Source organism: Euphorbia lathyris, chromosome 2 (assembly GCF_963576675.1).
Source record: "Euphorbia lathyris chromosome 2, ddEupLath1.1, whole genome shotgun sequence".
Lineage (NCBI taxonomy): Eukaryota > Viridiplantae > Streptophyta > Magnoliopsida > Malpighiales > Euphorbiaceae > Euphorbia > Euphorbia lathyris.
The window spans coordinates 36,012,934-36,035,156 of NC_088911.1; the positions used below are offsets into that span (position 1 = coordinate 36,012,934).

At 35.5% G+C, this 22,223-nt stretch overlaps 3 protein-coding genes across 3 annotated transcripts; all 3 read right to left on the reverse strand.

The window, feature by feature from the left end:
- Positions 1 to 923: 923 nt before the first annotated feature.
- Positions 924 to 4,519, reverse strand: LOC136217773 (uncharacterized). Its single transcript, XM_066004424.1, has 5 exons — positions 3,901 to 4,519; positions 3,147 to 3,246; positions 2,964 to 3,063; positions 1,342 to 1,437; positions 924 to 1,255 (listed from the first exon to the last, which is right to left on the reverse strand). The coding sequence occupies exons 1-5, from the start codon at positions 4,262 to 4,264 to the stop codon at positions 1,118 to 1,120; spliced, it is 798 nt and encodes a 265-aa protein (XP_065860496.1). The 5' UTR covers positions 4,265 to 4,519; the 3' UTR covers positions 924 to 1,117.
- Positions 4,520 to 8,417: 3,898 nt separating this feature from the next.
- On the reverse strand, positions 8,418 to 11,573 carry LOC136217774 (vesicle transport v-SNARE 12). Its single transcript, XM_066004425.1, has 5 exons — positions 11,339 to 11,573; positions 11,204 to 11,262; positions 10,933 to 11,121; positions 8,912 to 9,082; positions 8,418 to 8,742 (listed from the first exon to the last, which is right to left on the reverse strand). Exons 1-5 carry the CDS (start codon positions 11,433 to 11,435, stop codon positions 8,590 to 8,592), a joined length of 669 nt encoding a protein of 222 aa, XP_065860497.1. The 5' UTR covers positions 11,436 to 11,573; the 3' UTR covers positions 8,418 to 8,589.
- A 3,384-nt stretch (positions 11,574 to 14,957) lies between these two features.
- Positions 14,958 to 21,987, reverse strand: LOC136217776 (ARF guanine-nucleotide exchange factor GNOM). The gene is made up of 3 exons (XM_066004426.1): positions 21,827 to 21,987; positions 20,098 to 20,917; positions 14,958 to 19,024 (listed from the first exon to the last, which is right to left on the reverse strand). The coding sequence occupies exons 2-3, from the start codon at positions 20,830 to 20,832 to the stop codon at positions 15,347 to 15,349; spliced, it is 4,413 nt and encodes a 1,470-aa protein (XP_065860498.1). The 5' UTR covers positions 20,833 to 20,917; positions 21,827 to 21,987; the 3' UTR covers positions 14,958 to 15,346.
- Between the last annotated feature and the right edge of the window lie 236 nt (positions 21,988 to 22,223).

Below are 22,223 nucleotides of genomic sequence, written 5' to 3' on the forward strand. Positions count from 1 at the left end.
TTATTGTGTTAGAAAATGTTAAGTTGAGTGATGTTAATATGTGGAGTCTTCTAGAACCTCATTGAGTAATCTGAAATGGAAGTAATAACAGGTCAGAGAGGGTCATCGTCCGGCAAACCCGTTCCTATGCTTAATTTAGCGAAGGTTAGAAATATTTGGTAAATGTGGTGTTTACATACTCTCTCTTTCTCTCTCTCTCTCTCTTTATTTATATATATAGTACCTGTCAAAGGTAACTATTGTCATCTTGAGAATGTGTGCTAATGACTCGTTGGATATGTGTCGGTTTTCAGTTGGTTTTGCAACCTTCATACTGCAATGACGTCGGGCGCTGGCACATTCTGTCACATACCCACCGTCCTTTGCGTAATCGTTTCTCATGGTTTAGAAGTTCTCATTTCTTCACTGTACGGATACCAAGACGGATGGTGGAATCAATATACGTGATCGGAATATACCGTTTGCATCTTTAGAGAACATTTTAATTTTTTGTGTTTTCTATTTTTAACTGTTTCGATTTTAACTATGATAATAACGATATATAATTTTTTTATTTTAAGAATCATTGCATTGAAATTTGTGTAAAATTATGGGCCATCTTGAGCCAAAATCTTTGATTTTTATTTGATTTTTTTTGTTAAAATAAAAATAAAAAGAAAAATGGACAACTTTTTGATCGTTTCACTTTCCCATTTGGGGAAATTTTATCGCCTTCAAACAGCCGCAATTTATTCTCGTTGTAATCATAAAAGAGAGAAAACAGCTCACAGCGTAATCCTTAAAATGAATAAAAAAATAAACATTTCTTCTTATATAATTTTTTTTTTGTTTGAAGAAACTTCTTATATGAAATTTAACCCTGCGGCTGCAAACGTGTTTCATGCCTTAATTTACAGTTGCCGACATATTGCCCCCAAAAGAAGTAAAAGGAAATATATACTAGTATTTCTAATAAATATACAACTACGTATCACACTATACAATTTATATTCGTTTATATCATACAATTCACAACATCATTATAATGATTTAATTACAATATTTACTTGTATTTTTGAGATTCTTCAGTGATGCAAATCTGAGATTCTTTCACATTATCTCAATCAGTTTAATCACCTCATTGCAAGTCCTCTTGGTCTTCTAGGGACCGCTTGCGAGCTCTTAAGTTAAGTTCTAGGCTTTGAGGTAGAGGAGGTGTCCTCCCTCTCCTGAATAGAACAGCGAGGGCTCCCATTTTCCTACAAAGATCAAACACCTGCAAGGAAACACAACTTTCATCATATAACTGTACTACTAAATAAAATAACAGATATTTTCAAACGTTTGCAGATAGATTCTTACAGACGAGGCTTCAATTTCTGCAACGCCTTCACAGTCTTTACCTCCTCCCTGCAGCAAATCACAATATCTTAAGGCTTCATTCTCGTCTTCAAAAACCTGCAGCAGCAAATAGAAAATGATGGATGCAAAGCTTTCAGTTACTAAGACATATTTTTATGACACTACATTATCAAGATTTAGACATGAAAAATGTAGTTAATATATATTAAGAAGAGAGCTTCCTGACATATATTAGCATTTCATGTTTTAAAATGCCGTGCATATGAATGAGAAAACATGTAATATAGAACTCATGAAACAATTAGCTCATCACGGAATTAGGAATTGCAACACCTATTTCTGATATTATAACTGATAGAGAATAACCAGCACCTAAGGTCCATAACTAAATAGTAAAATGCCCTGATATAGACTTGCTGTTTGACCTTTGCTTCAATGATGAATGGATTTTTGCAGCACCAGGATTGGAGGTCTAGTAACAAGAATGCTACAAATTTGAACTGTCGCACCAGATTTACTAATCCACAGTTTCAAATACCTAGAGACCAAAAGCTAACCAGACTCATTGGACCAAACTGGTTAAGTTCAGCTTATCTACAGTGTAGATGTTATTTCTTTTATTTCTTACAACCAACCTGACTGGCTACTTACTGATGTCATACGGAATTAATGTCTGGACACATGTACCAATAGGGAGCTTAGAGCATAGAGCATAGAGCATAACTACCTATACACGTGGACCAATAACAAGGGCGGATTCCAAAGATACGCTCCTAATCCCAATGTCACGCCGTAAAAAGAGGAAAAGGGAAAGACGCACGGAGCATGAGCCAATTAACCATTTACACGTGGAAAGGCTACTCAATGGCAGGTACATTTCGGTTATCTATAAATAGTCATTTCTCAGACACCAGAAGGTATGTGACCACATACTAAAACACTCTGCTTTCAAGTCTCATTACTTTGTCTAAGTATCCTACGGACTTAAGCATCGGAGAAGGGACGCCGGACTCTGGCCCCTCTCTGACCGTTTGTTCATTCCGATCAGGTGCTTCCAGTTCAACCTGATCGTAGCATTCTGTAGATCAGACAGACATCACTAACTATCTAAAAAAGTGGAACAGATGGGTAAGTGTAGGCTAATATGAGGCTCGTCAGTTGTTCAAATGCCAAGAAACTTCGGCGCAAATATCTTCAATTATTTCAAATGTATAGCATAGAATGGAAAAACTAAGCCGGGTAATGTAAGAGAAAACAAGGACTTAAGCATACATTCAGATGGTATCTTTAGAAACATTGTAGAAGATGTTAAGCATGGGCTTTTGGGGGTGGACCAACTGCAGAAGGAGCTGTAGATGTTCTCAACAGGTCTATCTGGAACATAGAGTAGATTGACTAGTTCCTGCTTGAAACTGAAGTTAATTTTGTGTGTGTGTGTGTGTGTGTGCAGGTGTTGAATAAGTAAATAAGCATCCTTAATGCCACCTTCTTTTTCAAACACATCCATAGCAGTTTAGTGCTAGTTCTGATCATTTACAGTTTACATTCAACAGTAATTACGCAGCTGACTTTGTTCATGCATTTAAACCTCAAAACTACTTTTGCAATGCATTAACACTTACAAGCACACCGTCCCTCAGATCCTCCACAAGCATCTGGAACTTCGTCCCTTTTCTGGACTGTTTAGCCTGAAACAGTAGACCAAGCTCCCTTTCAACTTCACTGTTTCAAAGGCAAAAGCTGAGCTGCGATTGGAGCAAAAAATGTCCTTGATGGAAGATAAAGTACCAAAAACAATTTCAGACCTGTGGTCTCTTCGAGTTTTCATTGTACACAACTGGTTTTCTGTGTGTGTTAGTACATATACGGGCTTTGTGGTTTCTCTCCAAGGGTTGGCTTCCAACACTGAACATCATGAAAAGGAGCAAATTTATGGAAAAGCAAATGAGGATATGCAAATCAAGCAACAAGTCTAGCAAAATATAAAAGATATGACTTATCATCCAACCATGGTATAACTTTCACATAATGGGACAATTAACCCACAAAGCTAAATTTAAATGCTCAAACTTTCACAGTGCAGGTGAACACTAGCATTTATTTCCCTTTTTATGCAAAAATGCAGAGTTATTATATCTAAGACACAGGCCCACACACTTGTGCTAAGTTCAGTTTGGATGCGTATGGCAAAATTAAACTCAGTCGATGTCTAAAAATAAATAAGGCTAATAACATTTGATATTTAAGCAGATCATTTGCTTGAAATATTTGAGCCTCAAATATAACACCAATTATTGGCAGCTGCTATTCAATTGTAACAAGTGAAGAATGCAAAGGAAGAAGTTGATCATTCCAGTCCATAAAGGATATGATTAGCTAAAATCTAACTGACTGATCTTGACTGTAGAAAAAATCAGTAGCAGAACAGATGGATTATAAAAGAAAAAATTGTGATAAATTGCAATAATATCAGGCAAGCGAATCAATTTCATAAGTGAATAAACACACAAGGAGAGAGCAATAAGAAGGAATTGAATTGAAAATATTAAGGGTTATCACCATCATAGCTGCTGGAATCCAACGATTGATGAAGATTTCTTCGCATATCGTAAGCACGAGAAGACACCTGTTTAACGAACTCATCCGATGTCCCTGGTATCGTACCGTCCAAGTGAAGCGCTCTCTCAACTTCCTCTCCTTCACCGTCATCGTTTTCTTCTCGTTTTTCCGGACAATTAGCTCCATCGGCGCTCAATTTACAGAAAACCCGTCGCCTTCTCCTTCTTGAAGGAAGTGAAGAATAAGAAGATATGGGGAGCAGATAGGAAGGACGGCGGTACTTAGAGCAGAAAGAAGAGGCGGAAGAGGATGAACGACGCCGTAGAGGGAGAGGGAGGACCATGGAAAGCGAAAGAGAATCCATAATTTGAAATGACAGGGAAACAGTAGCAGTTCCGCCGATCAGATCAAATATGGAGGTTGAAATTAAGGATTATAGAAGAAAAAGGAAACGGAAATTCGATGAAGTGAAGTGAATGCGGAAGGAAAAGAAATAGCTGGTGCGTGAAAGACTCTGTAACCGGAGAGGGAGAGGGAGAGGGAGAATGAAAGAGACAGTGGAAGTTGGTTTGTGAATCTGCCAAACGGATATTTTCGGAGAAAGTGGGTCCGGGGATCCGCAAAACCGAACGGGTCAAACTAAAAAAGAAATCGAGAAATTTCAAATTTGATACGGCAACCTTTGATCCACGTGGTTGAACAATTCTTCCATCTGTGACTGTGAATTAGCTCTGCGTTCCCAAAAGAGAGATTGCAATTTTTATTTTTCCTCATTTTTCATGGTTTGGAAAATTATTCAACCAAATCTTTTAAAAAAGAAAAACATATTCAACGTAAAATATAATTGCAGTTGACAGAAAAAAAAATACAAACAAATTGAGGAAAGCATTTGCTAATTTGCTTCCATCCCAACTTTCTTGTTTTCATTGTCAATTAGATCCAACTAATTTATATAATAAAAAATAAAAAAAATGGTACAAACACCGAAAAAATAAAAATAAAAATGAAAAGGGAAACTTTTTGAAAAACAGTAAAAACGTGAGAAACAATAACAAAAAACGTTTGTTAAAAACGTGAAAAACATAAAAAAAATAAAATAAAAACTTGAGAAATGGAAAGAAAAGCGAAAACACACAAAAATAAATAAATTGGAAAAACAGTAAAATACATTAAAAAAATGGAGAAAACCAAAAAAAGATTAAAAAAAACAAAAAAAAAGTGAAAAAATAGCATGAAAAATAGTAACGACGTGAAAAACAAAAAAACGTGATAAAGATAAAAACACGAATTAAAGTGAAAAACAAAAAAAAATGAAAACTGTAGTCACATTTTTTGGGTGTGTTTTACCAAAATTACAAAATTGTAGATTTTCCTAACATCAACTTACTTTTGTAGCGAAAAATGAGAGTTTTTTTAGGGTTTAAGAAAGCAATGTAAAATGCGGACTAAGTGCCCGTTTTGTTGCATTTTTTTAAGTTTTTTTTCGTCTTTTAATTTCAAACAGGAGATAAAAAAATGTTTCGTAAGGATTGAAAACATTTGCTTTTAACAGAAAAACTAACTAATATCTATTAAATAGTGTTGTTGAGCCCACCGGAGTTAGATATCGTGCGTCGGGAGTAGTCTCTTATGTAAGCTCTGATGATCAAGTCAGTAAGTATAATCAATGTATTAGAGAGATAAAAGGTAGAGAAAGGAAGAGAAGATCCCCTTCCTTTGGTTACTTAGGCCTTTATATAGGCTTTGAGTCTTCTCATCAAAGTCCATAATGCCCCTAGGGTGCTAGATTCGTCCAAGTTGTCGAGCTCGAGTGGGTAATCCAATGCGACCATCTGGGTAGGTCCCAATGTGGATCTTAGTCCCAGAAGGTTGGGCTTGTATCTCGTCATATGTTAGATGGCACCAAGGCATGTGAAGATGGGCCCAAAGCCTAAATGCCTAATTACTGAGTCCCTCCGCTGCTTGGTATGTCCCTCAAGTCATTATGTGAGTTCGTGGAATCAGGCTCATTTAATGATTAGACGTGATGAGAAAGGGGTGTTGGCCTCTTTAGTGGGGAAGATTTGAGTCGTTCGTGTTTCTTCACTTAACACTAGGGGTGTGTCTATGTGGAAAATACATGTCTAGTACACATAGGGGGGATTGAAGAGTCATTTTGCATTTAATGGACGCATGCACACGTATCCTAATACTCTTTTAAATAGCAGATGTAAAGGAGGTGAGACTTTAAATGACGATGATGATGATTGTGACTCTTTGTGTTTCACAGACCTTGTGTACTTGATTTTGGCCTTTATTTGAAATACTTTTCGCATAAGGACAACTTGCTTGCTTATTTTGCTCTCCCTTCTTTGCTTGTACTATTTTAGCTTGAGAGCCAGTGGTTGATTTTTTCCGATGACCTGAGGACCTTACCCTCCTAATTGCAACGTCGTGAACTTCTTGATTGAGAGGTCAATCCTTGTCTCCCGTTTTTAGTTATTCTGTTACTTTTATCTCTTCTTTTACTTTTAAGGGGCTCTTCTTTACTTTTCATTTAGACCCGGGAACATATTTGAAGTATGTCTGCGGAGCTTGGTGGATCACAATATGTCTTCAAGTGTAGTGTAGTCCGATATTTTGTGGTAAAGGATACATCCCATTCCCGAAGGACAAAATGACTGAAGGTGAAGAAAGTGGTTGATAGTGACTCTGAATTTCCTTTTACTTTTGAATGAGTACGAAAGGCTAAGGTACCTAAGGAACCCATAGTAAAGGCAAAGCCTACCGTACCCAGCCTAGTGGGAGGCGTTCACGCGAACCATTGTTTAATAGTGATTAATCTTCCTAATCAGGATAATGGGGGGTTCAATTTCCTCTACCAAATGTTTTTCAAAACAATGTGGCCTAAAGGTTTATCGAAGCAGAAAGATTCTTCTAGAGGCAAATTTGATAGTTTCAATAACCATCAACCCCCAAATCAAGCCTCTAGAGGATGCTTATATCATCATTATCAATTAGGATTTGAGGGGTGATGGCGACATGCTACAAAGTTGGGTGGCCATTGTGGTTGTTAGTGCCTATACATTGAAAGAGAAGGCGGATGACCAAGTGGGTTTGAATGAAATGATCATTTATAAGGATCAGTTAGACGCCGATATGTGGCTGCCACTATTCCCTTTCTTTGTGGAGGTTTTACAAGAATTCAACTTGGTGCCCGACCAGATAATGGGGAATGGTAGAGGAGTCTGGTTGTTTTCTATTCATTGTGCTGGGAAAATGGCGTTAGGGGGATATGTCTAGACATATGGCATGGTTGCACCCAAAATTCAATGTCTTGTTTAGTTGAAGCATAAGCCTTTGGAATGGAGGCACCATTTCTTGAAGGTATCTACGACTGACTTAGTCTTTTCTTTTCACACGAACTAGAATCAGAACCCTACTTTCTCGAGCATTTGGATCATGGAACAAGAGCTGACTCGAATCGAGGCCTAGACCGTGGAGTGGTTGCAAAGGATGAGAAGTGGGACATTGTGATCCTAATCTAGAATTCCTTAGTAATGGTTGGTTCATCTACTCGACATGGAAAATTGCTTATTTAGAGGGTTGAAGTCCGGATAGTATGCAACATTTCTTGATCGAGTGGGACCTGACAATGGGGGACTTGGCTGAGCTGGAATCCATAGAGGTGGCTGTTGCAAAATATCAAGGTTGTTTTTGGAATGGGTTCTATCTGTTTATTTGATCTTTCTTCTTTGAATTGTTCTTTCTAGCTTGTTTATTTTTCTTATTGCAGTATAATGGACCCCGATTCATCCACTGAATACTCTGTTGACCTTGACATGTTAGAGTTTGAGTACGAGATTTTTCCGCTAGATATAGAGTTAGATAACAAGTTAATGATATTATAAGTAAATTACGACAAAAAAAAACTACAAACGTTGAATTACTCCTCATTTTCAAGGCTCATCCAACAAATCCAAAATCAAACTTTATTTTCAATTTTAAATTCCAACATTTTTCCTTTTATTTCAATACATTTCCTCAAAATCAAACTTTATTTTCAATTTTAGATTTCAACATTTTTCCTTTTATTTCAATACATTTCCTCGAGGAATTACCAAAAAGAAATACATTTCCTCATATTTTCTTTTACTTTTATGTAATCAAATTTCTATTCTAACTTCTTACTATTTCACGACCTTCTAATTTTCTTATTTTTCTTTGACTTAATTTTTAATAATTCGCTCCTTAAAAAATTATTTGGTCCTTTTCATTCCAAACAATTGTATGAAAGTCAAATTCCAAAATTCACGATACTGTAAACCGCTAGCATGCTAATAATTCCACTTTTGCTCCAAAAAGACCACAACTATAGTATTTCACATTAATAAATTATGCAAGGGTGTCTTTAGAAAACTTTTATCTTTAAAGTATATTAATTAATAATAACTGGCATAAGTCATAACACCGAGCACAATGCAAGAAAAGGAGCCCGGACTATCTTAACCGAGCAACATTCTAAATACCCAATGTCATATTCAAACTAAAATAATTCAGCATTTATGAGAATCCAATCAAAATATAACAGAGTGTATTTAAGCACCGAGTTAGAGCACAATTGATGACTGGTAATTCTATATACAAAATACACATAAAAATAACATGACAGTGTATAGCATTGTATCAAATTATTCCAAGTGATACTCACTAATGGGACACCTTAAATATAATGATAAAGATGATTACAACAACAAGGCCCGCGATTACCGAACCAATCATCATCTTGTTTTTTGTCATCCTTCTTGACATGGCTGTCAACACTTTCTTACTCTTGTCAATGGCATCGTCTACTCCATGGAGCTGAAAAAAAGGGGGAAAAGAAATGAGCAGAGGCAAGTATTTTACTAATTGCTGCCATAGAAACCAGAAAGAACACGGTGCAAGTAAAAAGAAAAGAAAAAGATGAACTCAATAGCAGATGATACAATAGACACACTTTTCACATCAAACCCTTCACTTCCGAAAATACCTTGTTATGAGAATGCAGGAGAGTTTGGCGTTGTTGATGCAAATCTTCAAGAATTGAAACACCAAGCTGTTCTGTCTCCAGCACTGTTCTTCTACTTTCCTTAATTCTATCACCTGACTGGTTTAGTCTATCGGTAGACATAGACACTCTCTCTCTTTGATCTGCAGAAACCTGTGGCACACATTGAACAGTATAAACATTCACCTAAACAGACTATGATAATAATAATAATAATAAGAGAAAACAGAGAACTTCATTTCCTGGGCAGATTGTACGAGTGAACAAAATAGTGACGCGGAGATCTAAATGAAAAAGGTCTGTAAATCAATTGACTGTAATAGGTTTATAAGCTAGTATCTTAGATGACCATTAGGAATTGCCTGATCTTGTTCTTGACTCTGTACCAAAGCCGATATAATCCATTCAGTCTTTGAGGTTTAATTTCTGAAATAAACAAATATTGTTGGAAATCACAAATTTTTAAATACTATTATATTATAAATATGTGTTAGGTACTTATGGCTTGAAGTTTAAGGTTGTTTGAAGCAATATATATATAGGCTAAGTGTTTATGAATATTATCAAAGTTGATATATTTTTTGTAATTGAGAAATTTTAAGCGATCTCCCTCTTTTTAGTATTTTCTTGAGAAGTTCTGGAGATCTTTAAATATCAAACAAAGTGGTACGAGGGCCTAGGTCATTTAGTATCAAGTTCCGAGTTGTATTTGTAACTAGTACATAAGGGGGAAAATAAGGAATAGAAGGAAATAATTCCATTGAAGGTTTTCAGTTTTACATGGGAAGCAAATCTATTTGAGAGAGCCAATTGCATTTGTTGTCATCTTCGAATTTGAAGAAAAGGAGAATCTGATGAAGTGTTCAAAGATATTTAGGATTGAAATAACAAACTCGGTGCAAGTTGTGAGAAAGACTTGATAAGGAAAACAAGATAATAGAAGACTTCAACGAATAGTGCCTTAGTGAGGTTGAGAAGAGAACTAAGGTTTCTGTCATAGCCAAAAAATTTAAAGAATGAAGAGTTTTCCACCAGAAAATTAAGCCTGTGACAAGTTAGGACCTGATCATCAATCAAGTTTCACGGTGAAAGTTAAATTTGTTTTAGAAATTTAGAAAACACGAATAACATGGATTTGGATTCAGACCATAAACAAAGAAAGAGCCTGAAAATAAAACAGGTCTGAGCCTGCAACTAGCTTGGTCCTAATCATCAATCAAGTTTCTTGGTGGAAGTATATTTGAAGAGATATATAGAAGACATGAACAATATGGGTTCAAATCATACACCTGAAAATAGAACTGCTCAGTGTGTGCTAAGTCATTTGAAATTTTTCAGGTTATTATCATTAAAGATGTGAATCAAGTATTTGAGAGATGTAAATGAATAATGTGTAAAAAGGTATGATAAAGCTATGAATGAGCTAAAACCAAGACATAAGAAAGAAAATCTAAAGAACACAATCTTTGGCCAATTCAAGCTAAAGGAAGAAATATTTTTGTGCAATTCAAGGTTTCTTCCTAATTTTGGTCCAGATAATTACTAGTGATTGAAGAAAAATAATCTAATATTAGGATCATGTTGGAACTTTAAACTTTGAAGTTTAAGAGTTGTTTGAAGTATATATGCATAGTTCAAGAGTGTAGTAGTATATAACTTCACAATACAAGTGTTTAAGTTTAAGTGATCTTCCTATTAATAGTTCCTTGAATAGTTATCCAACTCTAACAAATACTTCACCATGGGATGTAACTTTTACTAGTCTAAAAACTAATAGCACACAGCACAAAGAACAAAAACGCATTCTCTAACCAAGCAAATGAACTCTCGAAGAGACACAAAGTACAGAACCAACTCCCAAATTCAAAGCAAAGCCACACAAAGCTAAATTGTAAGCAATCACATGTTTTATACAACATTTTTAGATTCTCAGATAAAAAGAAAAAAAATCAAGAACTATATTAATAATTCTAGCATACATGACATTAAGAAGAAAACATTACCGCAAGAACATCCGCCATTCCAGACTCCATCAACTCTTCACGGGAAACCTGATTAGCACTACCCAAAGTTATTCTCTTAGAGTCCCTCTTCAAATTATTCAGATCAGACTTATATTCCCTTAATTTGGCAAGAAGCATGGCCTTAACACTTGGCTGCAGACTTCTCGCCTCGAGGTCCATTTTCCGAATCTGGAAAAGAGAAACCACAAAAAAGAAGAAAAGTAAGAAAAAATCTCCAGTATTAAAGTTCAAACAAAAACCTAATCCTTACCAGCACATCACAATCATCCAATCCAGATTTGATCTCAGAGATCTTCTCGCCCTTCTCCTCTGAAATTCCGGAGGTTTTGGGTTATAATTTGTAAAACAAAGAAGAAAATATTGATAAATCGAATTAAGAGAATACCTCCATGAGGAAGAAGAGAAGCAGAGTTGCATTTACGGGAGAGATTTGCAGAGAGCTCGCAATACTGGCGCTCGTATCCTTCAAATACCTCACTCATAATTGCTGAGAGATAGAGAGAAGAGAATCGATAACAGTAAGCAGATCAAAGGAGAGAAAATATATATTCTCAGAATTGGAGCATTTGGATTTTGGACAGCTTCTTTCCTCTCTTTTGACTACAGGCTGACGACGGTATTACTAGAATTTCGTTTCTTATATCAAAATTTAAATAATGTTTCTACAATAAAATCAAAATTTAATAAAACAAACTTGAAGTAAATTTAATAAAATCAACATACTTAAAATATTTTGATATCCTCTCAATTTATTTAAAATATAATCAATAAATAATTTAATTGCAAAAAAAACAAAAGTAAAGTGCATATATAAATTGTGTGACACGTATTTTGGAATGTTATTATATATTTCACCGAATTGATTAAAAGCATATTAAAAATGAAGTTATTATTTACTCGATGGTAAAACTTGTCATCTCTAATATTAGAATCACATTTACCGATTTCGGTCGTTTTACTTTTCCAACGCACGTCCAAAACATCTTCCGCATGTAACTTACTTTTTTTTTACGACTGAGTGATTAATTGACTACATTTTAAGTAAGATGATGGAGCTTTCGAGACATTTTAAAAGTTTAAGGGATTAATCAAGTTTTTTAAACAAGTTCAGAAACAAATAATGTATCAAGCATTCTTTTTATTAGATTAAGGGCCGTTTGATTTACCTATTCTTTGCTGTTGTTGTTTGTTGTTTGCTGTTTGAAAAAACTGTTTTTCCGAAAAGCAAAAATTCTCTACTTTTATAAAAAAACTACTTTTTAGCTACAAGATGCAAACAAAGAGATGTCTAGTCAAACACTTAAAACTCTTATTTTTAAAGTGAAAAAACAAACATGAGGTGAACCCTCTAAACCTTAAGTAACATGATTGGATTCTGTCTCTTTTCACTAAAAAAAATCATATGCTTGTCAATGAGACGGGTTGAAGATGGGACAAGCTATTGCATCTCACTCCTCATCCCCGACCCATTAAAACAAATGAAGATAAATTTATACTTATCCATATCCTAATAGATAATGGGTATCTCATAGCGATACCCATCTTATTTTGTTACTTTTTTTTTTTTAACTAGTATATTCAATTTTCTAATTAAAATAGTAGACAACAATTACAAAAGAAATTTAAATAAAATAATATATATATATACTTTTATAATAATTCTATATAAAATTTTATAAGAAAATTACTTATATTTAAAATTATATTTTTTATTCAAACTTATTTTGGATTTGTATAAAATAATTGATATTTAAATTTAAAAATATAATTAATATGTTAAATTAAAAATTAATTAGTATATATTTAAAATTATATTTCTTTTATTCAAACTTATTTTGGATTTGTATAAAATATAATGATATTTAAATGTGAAAGTGTAATTGATACGCTAGAAATTAATTAGTAAATATCGAAAAATATAGGATAAATTATAAAATTGGCCCAATTGAGAGGCCAGTTTACATATTTAGACTCATTATAACACTACTTACCAAACTAGACACGTTCAAAGTTAACTTTCCCGAAATACTTTATATATATATATATATATATATATATATATATATATAATTACCACTTAACATACTTTGTGCGATTTTTCATGCGGTTTTGGGATGTAGTTTTTCTAGTGATTTAAGACCTTATTAGGGTTAGAATTATGTCAGAAACTTATTTGAGATGTATTTGTAATGTTTGAATGTTAGAAATCCTCTTATTTCAGTAGGAACATAATATTGATTTCGCAGTTATGAAAATTTTTTGCAATGGAAGCAACTGTGAAGTAAATTCATATGAGTCAATTGAATTTCCTCTGCAATTGCTTCCCCTGCGAAAGGATTGCAGGAACTGCGAAAACAATTATCTTCGTAGTTTTATTAATTGTTTCGCAGTTGTTTCAACTACGAAGTAAATTCATACAAGTCATTTGAATTTCCTTCACAGTTGCTTCCACTGCGAAGGGATTGTATGAATTGCAAAGACAATTGTTTTCATAGTTTTATCATTTGTTTGTAGTTGCTTCAACTACAAAGTATTTTAAGCTTATTTTGTTTCGCAGTGCGAATGAGTTTATAACTCTGAAGTAGATTTGTTTTCATGTTTCCCTTGTACCTTCTTTTCGACCTTTGCCATTGAATCGCATAAAAAATCGCACAAAAAAACGCAGCAAAAATCGCACAAAATCGTTGAAATAAGAGGATTTCTAACATTCAAACACACAAATACATCCCAAATAAGTTTCCAATAAGTTTCTAACGTGACTCCAACTCTAATAAGGTCTTAAATCACTAGAAAAACTAAACCCCAAAATCGCAGAAAAATCGCATAAAAACGCAGCAAAAATTGTAAAAAATATGTTAAGTGATAATATATATATATATATATATATATATATATATATATATATATATATATATATATATACACTAAGGATATTTCGGAAAAAAAATAACTTTGAAACTGTCTAGTTTGGTAAGAGGTATTGGACCTCTCAATTGGACCAGTTTTATAATTTACCCAAAAATATATTATGTAATATTAATATTATATTGGGAAAATTACACAGAAAATTATCTTTTAACAACTATTTACAACTATGTCAAATCATAATTTTGGATTATATCAAACTAATAAAATCAGTACTTTTAATATATTTTAAAGATCAAAGGTTTAAGATTTATGAATTGGGTCTAGAATTTTTAAATTATGGTGTAAAACCATACTTTATTTGTAATATATAGAAAATAATGACATATTAAGAATTAAAGTTAATAATATGATTTAGTTGTAATTTTATAGTTATTTATGATATTCATGTATTTGACCCTATTATATATTAATGGATATACCCATAAATATTCTCATGATTAACCCTAACGGTAATGGATTGAGAACGGATAACTATTATCGTCCCCGACCCATTCCCAAGAATAAGGATCATTTTCTTCCCCATCTCCGATCCTAATGAGGCATGAACCAAGGGGCATGGATATTACTCACCCCATTATTAACAAGTCTAAAAATTCAGTTGGAAAATATTTTTATACCAAATAATTGTAGTTGTTTGCTTCAAAATAAAATTATAATTTACTGTTTGTTTCGTTAACTAGTTAATTAGATTATATATATATATATAAGCTATATTACAGTAAAACAAATTATCCATATGTATGGACATTAAATTTATACTATAAAAAAATCATTATTTAAACCAATTAAAGTCGGGTTGAGTGGTTAAAAATCTTAAACCGCTTAAGCTATATCTCAAATTTGAATCCTAACGTACCCAAAAACCTTAGAAAGCTTTAGTTAGAAACAGTATTCAGAATTGTCAGATAACCAGAAGTGGTATGAATACTTCATGGTAGGATTTTCTAGATTTCATATAATTACATGTCAAAACACATTCTCAATGTAAAGGCCTAATTAGTAGTCTCCATCAAATATCATACATTCTACCATATCAGTATCACCCTAAGAAATACCTACTCAAAATAGTAAAAATCTCAAAATCTCAACTTTTAATTCTGTACATTACTAAGCAAAGCCATAACATATTACAGCCTTAAGTTTCCTACACATCTGATCAGGCCATTCTTCCATTCCAGATCTCCAAACTACAAAATCATATCAGCTGACCGTATAACAGCTTCACGGAAATCCGCATTTTGCTGTCCAAAAACCGAGGAACCGACCAATCTTTTACATCCATCTCGCTCACTGCATCAATGCTTTTCTTCTAAGCAACTCGGGGTCCCAACTGCACAAGCTTGTTCCATAAGTTACTGCTCTACCATTACCCCGGTTAATGTATCATCTGAATACTTGCTATAATGTGCTTCGGTCAAGAACAAGTATTAACAATAATGCTGGATGGTGAAACTTTGGCAAAACGTTAACCTCCTGCGCCAGAACCTTCAGAAGCCACAGATCCATTTGAGGGAAAGGAAACTGTTTCATCGGACACTAAGTTTCCACCTGTTTCACGTGGCTTATGTTGTGACATTTCCCAGTCCTGATCAGGGAACACCTCAGATTGCAAGGATGGAGCAATATTGTTCACATGTAGCCACGTTAGTTCCCACAAGCTATCCCCACCTAAAGCACTCCTCTGTACAAGCACTCCCTTGGTCTTCATCACAACCAATGTGTTCTTTAGAAGCTCAGGCACTACTTCCAGAAGCTTCTCGCTCTTTTTCCCTCGTACTTTAACCTTGAGATATTTTTCCATTCGACTAAGCACTCCGAGCCATAGTTTACAGAAAGTGGTTAACTGTGCAAGGTCATGGAGTAACTGTAAAAAAACTTTTGACAGGAGTTTTACAGCGATGATTAATGTGCCATCCATGTTTCGGTAATCTTTTTGGGAGTGTCCTTGAGCGATTTCAAGCAAGTCGTCAAGCATTGTGAAGATTACCATATCAAAACATTGTAACCACAAACCATGTGGAAGATTGATTCCGTCAACTACTGTCAAACACTTTTGCAATGATAAAAGTGCATGATTTCTTACCTCTTCTCGCTGATCTAAACAAACTTTTCTCAATCCCTGTACGAGCCTCAGCCACATCTCACCAATATCCTGTGACAATTTTGCAGCTTCCTCCTCCCCCATTGCTTCCTTAGCCTCATGTGACCACCGAGCTAAACAGTCGACAGAACCTGCCATAATATCTAGTGCTCGCACGGACCTTTCTGCCTGTGCTACACGAGACTCTGCAAATTGCCTTGCTGCATCAACGCAGAGTACATAATTGGCTGGCAACAAGTGAGTTCCATCACTCATTATGAACAACAGAGCATCAAATCCAGCTTCAGATGCTTCAGGGTGCCGAGCTGTGATGGAAAGTAGGGATGTAATTGTACGCCAACCCATTAAAGATCTGATGTGCGTAGCATTTGCTTTGACAAGGCGACTCACTTCCTGTGTGATTTGTTCACAATAAGCATCAGCAACTCGGGCATCGAGCTTCAAAACAAGCTGCAATGACCTCAAAAGTTCATCAGCAAGGTTCTCTTTGTACGGGAGCAGCCTCTGGCAAATGCGAAGGAGACCAAATACAGCCTTCTCCACTAAGACACAAGGCATTACAGTTGACTGAACAATATTAGCTATGTGCTCATAAACACCCTGCCACAGTAACACAATCCTGTCCCTGTTGTTTAGAGTAATTACAATAAGCAACTCCAGGCAGAAAACTGCAGTATCTTCATCCTCGGGAGAGTTCCCTTTTTGGGGCCGGCCAGCAGCCCAGATGAGTGCCCGAGCGAGTTGTAACAAAGATTCAGCTTGCAAGAATTTACTCTCAGTAAATATGCTGTCGACATGGCATTTTTGGATAGTCAGAACGGTGCGTTGATGAGCAGCTAGTTGTTGGTCAGTAGGTTGTGATCTAGGCTCCTCTGTATCAAGAGATAAGAGCTGACTAAACCGACCCATTAATCCAGAAGATCTCCGGGGAGTCCCCATGGACTGCATTTGAACTGAAGATAAAGAATTTGTAATAGGTTTCCCATGCCCAGGATCAGCAGAGAGCTCTGATTCATCAGCAGCAGCACTGGCCACACGAGCTGGAAGAAGACCAAGTTTGTGTAGTCGTAAAATACAGTCAAGAATGTTTCTCCAACCAGTACGAATATAATCACCATACCTATTAGCAATGGTGAAAACAGTCACAGTTGCCATCCTGGCTTTTGTGTCATCACCAAATGCAATCACAGGTTCCTCAGCAGACGATGGATTCAAGAGGGTTGTGAATTTACATAGAGACACAACTAGATCATCCAATACATCTTCAAGATGATGACATGCAGAGATTTTTGCCACAGCTAAGAATCCATCAATACATGCTTGGTAGACATCTTCATGTTCTGCATGATCAAATACAACAGAGATAGCAGCAATGGTGGGACCTGACATTATTGCAAACATATCATGGTCAAGATAGGCTTTAGAATCAGATACAATGAACGGAGCAGTTTTCCTGGATTTGTGCATTAGATCAATCCAACGGCTTGGGGTCATTTCAGGGAAACCAGCTCCTTGTTCTGGAGTTGTACGGATCTCATTCTTGCAAATTGAGTGGTATAACTCTGACAGGAAGTCTCGAGGTAAGTCACCCCCTCCATTAATGTGTCTATTATTTCGGATGAAATCTTCTTCTGTCATCTTTTTCTTCACCTGTACATTATGCTGATCTGTATTGAGCATTATAAGCGAATAAGACAACAAAAGAGCAGCATCCTTGTTAGCTAATATCTGCGGTGATTGCTCATAGTATCTCTCGGAGAAAGCCTCGAGTACCCTTTGTATTTTTTGCGATTCTCCAGGCAGCCTAAAAGTTTCCAAGAACAACCGCAAAGCAGTATCCAGATTCATACCTTGAAAATCAAAAGTCCAAGCAAATTCATGCAGTACCTGAACACAAAACTCATCATGATTTCCCAAGAAATCCCCAACAAGGTTCTTATCTAACCCGGCAGTGTACCTGAAAAAGCAGGCAACACTTTGAGGGTCAAGTTTGTCAGGCAACAGATGTGTTCCTTGAAGAAACTCTAACCCTTTCTTTGGGTCACGATTGAAGTGGTCAGCTCCAATCATCAATCTCCTCTTTATGTACTTCCTCCGTCGGACAAATGGAACCCAGTGATCCGGATCACTATAGTTGTCACACTTCACCATCCAGAAGGGTGTATACTCCTCAAGATTCACTGGAACATGCTCTGAACTAAGTGATCCATTACTTATCCTTTCAGCCATCCCCTGAATAACAGCTATAAGACCATCCAAAGCAAGAATGTGCATTGCAGACAAAGGGCAGTTCACTGGAAATGCACTCTTTGACAATAAATTAGCTAAATCTTCAAACACATTACTGCATGTTATGTCACAATCTAAGTTAGCATACATCTCCACCATAAATGTTTTCTGCCTGCAGAAGTCAACTAGAGCCTCCATGGCAGCCTCTTGCTGCTGGTATGAAGCACCATATCTGCTCTGAGCAAGTCTCAAAATCACACAAGAAAAGAAAGCCTCGAGCTGTAATTTGAGTTCAGTACGAAGATGGTGATATAAGTTAAGAACAATACTACAAACCATTGAGAGAATAAGTGGGCTCATTGACAAGCCAAATTGCATCAGATTACGAAATAACTCATCCTGAATCAAACTCAATAACCTGGGGTGAAACCGAATAGAAGGTCCGCCCAATTCTATAGCCGAGTTAATTAAACCCAGTGCAAAAAGGGGAACATCTTCATCAAATGCTATCGTATTAGGTCTGGTACCTATCCCCATATGATCCACATCATTTAATAGAGAACATAAAAAGTGAAATATCTCCACCATGCAGGGTACACCATATGGCTCTGTCATCAGGTGCAAATCATATGAAAGGGCATCCTTCCCTCTACCACCTCCAATTGTATTTTCTTCCATGACAGTGGCTACCACACCTGTGGAAATACTGGAGCCATAGCTCACAGAGGATGTCTGACCATCCAGATCGGAGCTAACGCCGCCATTTTCCATTTGTTTGCTGCCAAATGTGTAATCACTATCCAAGCTACCAAGCTGTAAAAGTACAAAGGTTTTTAGATATTTTGAGGGAAAAACAACACAACTTACCAAACACAAAACAAATTATTCATTAATACAGATTTTATAGTTGTAAAGAACAGCAGCAAGAAAATCTCTGCAGTACATTCCACTTAGAATATCAATAGATTAAATCAAGATAGTACATTTTAGTTCCAATTAACATCCAATTTTCCAGGCAACAGCGCACTTGGTACCACATGGTTGACTGTTAGGGTCTATCAATGAGTTGCTAAACTACGGAACTCCGAACAGTCCTTCCTTATATTTATCTGGTACTTAAAGACAATAGAAAAATACAATGCAGTTGCATGGTCTCTCTCGAACTCATGACATCAAGGCAACCCTCATAACTTTTGTTTGATATATACCAGTTAAGTGATATATATCAGCCATTCACTTCAAAAATAAAATGACAATAAATTTTCCCTTATTTTTTTCCATCATTTTTAGAGCATTAAAAGGACAAGAATCACTCTTCTGATCTGTGATACCAAAAACTCAACACATAGTAAGAGGATAGGAAGTTCCCCAACCTAGAATTATAGGAACTCCGAACAGTCCTTCCTTCCTTATATTTATCTGGTACTTAAAGACAATAGAAAAATACAATGCAGTTGCATGGTCTCTCTCGAACTCATGACATCAAGGCAACCCTCATAACTTTTGTTTGATATGTACCAGTTAAGTGATATATATCGGCCATTCACTTCAAAAATTCTTTTCCATCATTAATCGAGCATTAAAAGGACAAGCATCACTCTTCTGAATCTCTGACATCAAAAACTCAACACATAGAGTAAGAGGATAGGAAGGTTCCCCCACCTAGAATTATAGTAACACCAGTAACCTTAAAGAAATGTCAATTTTAGCTTCTTTAGCCATACCCTTCACGATGAGAAAATAAACATAAGACCGAAAAGGGGGGAAATGAAGTTATTCCTATTCTGGATGTTCCTTCAAGCTCTTCATATTTCAAGTCTCGGCAATTAAACAAGAAGAGAGAAGAAAATGCACTTGTGAGCAAAAATTAGAATATGCAACTATACCTCCTGTTTGATAGGACTAACTCCATTTACAAGTGCATGTTCTGTGTTGTCAACATCCTGTAGGTGTGCAAAAATGCACCTAATAAGTTCATGCATTGTATGCCGAGCTATCCGCTGTAACAACTCTCCCTTACTTCCTGCTTGGTGAACTATACGGAAACAAGTGTTCACAATGGTGCATACATGCTGATTACTCAGTGTGACTGATGCTTTACTTTTCATACAAGCTAAAAGCACCTGAAGGATCTTCATCAGCACAACTTCTTCTGATGCAGGATCTGTCACCTCAAATCGGCAACTTGTGATAGCATCAACGACCAAATGCATGGCATCTTCTACATTCATTGTAGTTTGATCAATCACATCTAGCGTTAAAATCTTATAAACAGATGACAAAGCAACCCCAGTTATTGGCGCACCGGTTTCATCGGATCGAATCACATCCAAAAATGGCTGGAGATACACAGCAGGATTGATGGTATGCCATGAATGCTGCCACAAAAAGATTTGTTTCCGCAATGATTTCAGTGACTGGATCAAAGAATGCTCTAGCTGATCATCACCAGACATATAACGACCTCCCCATCGTACATTTTTCCTCATAATTGCCAATACAGCACCTACTTCTGCATTAATCATGCATGCTAAGGTAGCTTTTTTAGAATCAGAACAGTCACAATCCTCAGGTTCTTCCTCAATTGACTTGATTCCAGATTGCAGTTTTAAGCGCCCCATACCTGGATATTCTTTAAGCCAATCCTATTACTATCCAGTAGCTGCTAAACAGAGAAGTCACAATGTCCTTACTGAAGCATACACTCTGTAGTTCACAAAAAGAATGAACCAATGCTCATTAGTCATAAATAAGGAAACATGTGTGAATTATACCAAAAGCAACAATTAGTAAATAAGGGTCTCTTTCTAGCAAAAAAAAAAAAAAAAAAAAAAAAGTAAATAAGGGTCTCTGTTAATTCTAGTACAATTATTTATGTACGAATGCTTATTGAAATGAACCTTAAACAATCTGAATATTATATGAAGACTGGCGTTTACCCAAGAATTTCTTTTGAAGATAGGTTAAGAAAAATGAAAAATATTTACTCCTTTGAATTTGGTTAATTGACACAAAACGTAAATCAACATATAGGCTCTTACAAAACCCTAATTTAAATAGTCAGTTCAATATCAAGTAAATAAAAAATTCAATCATAATTCATATAAACAAAAATTAAACGAAAACAGTTCCAATATATACACAAGAAAAGACATAACATTAAACACAATCAACAGACTGTTAACATACGAATAAAATGGAAGAGAAGATGAAACGATAGATCAATCAACGGTCAACTAAGAAACTGATTAAACTAGATCTAATAAAAGAGAGACAACGAAATTCAAATTTAACCAAATGACTACTCGGATTAAAAACAAATGCAAACAGTAGAACAAAAAGGCTAGACTAAAACAGACTACATACGTTTACATAACAGGAACATTTCCTACTGTTCAACAAAATGGGAGAATTGCATGAACCGTCCAATTCAAACAACATTTACTTGTGCAAAACTTTCTACGCAGCCAAACAGTTGCTGAATGGAAAGAAGATACCAAAAAGCATAAAATAATGGCGAAGCAAATGTCGCTGGAATAACACGCATTAAGCAAAGAAAGAAGTTGGAGTGAGAATTGAAGAGAAGCAATAGCAAGATCGAGAGTAATGGCTTACCGGTGAGCGGATCTAAGGATTGCGATCTGTAAAACGAGCTCGCTCTCTCTTCTATGACAGAAAGGGAAGAGGGGGGATAGAAAGAGAGAGAGAGAGAGAGAGAGCGCGAGGAAAGCAAAGGACTTTGTTGTGACAGTGAAAAGAAAAACTAGTAAAGTCCAACGAATTGCACCCTTGAAAAAAGAAATGTTTCAGCAAATTGAATATATATTTGAAATAAATTAACCATTGGATTATAATTTGAATTTTGAGTAATTGTTTTTCTGATAAGTGCAGATTTTTGTACAACATACTACAAATTTATTCTTGTCAAGCAAAATCAATTTTATTTCTGAATAATGGCAAAATTCAACGAACTAATTTAAGCATCATAAAACTAAGATATTTAAATATCAAA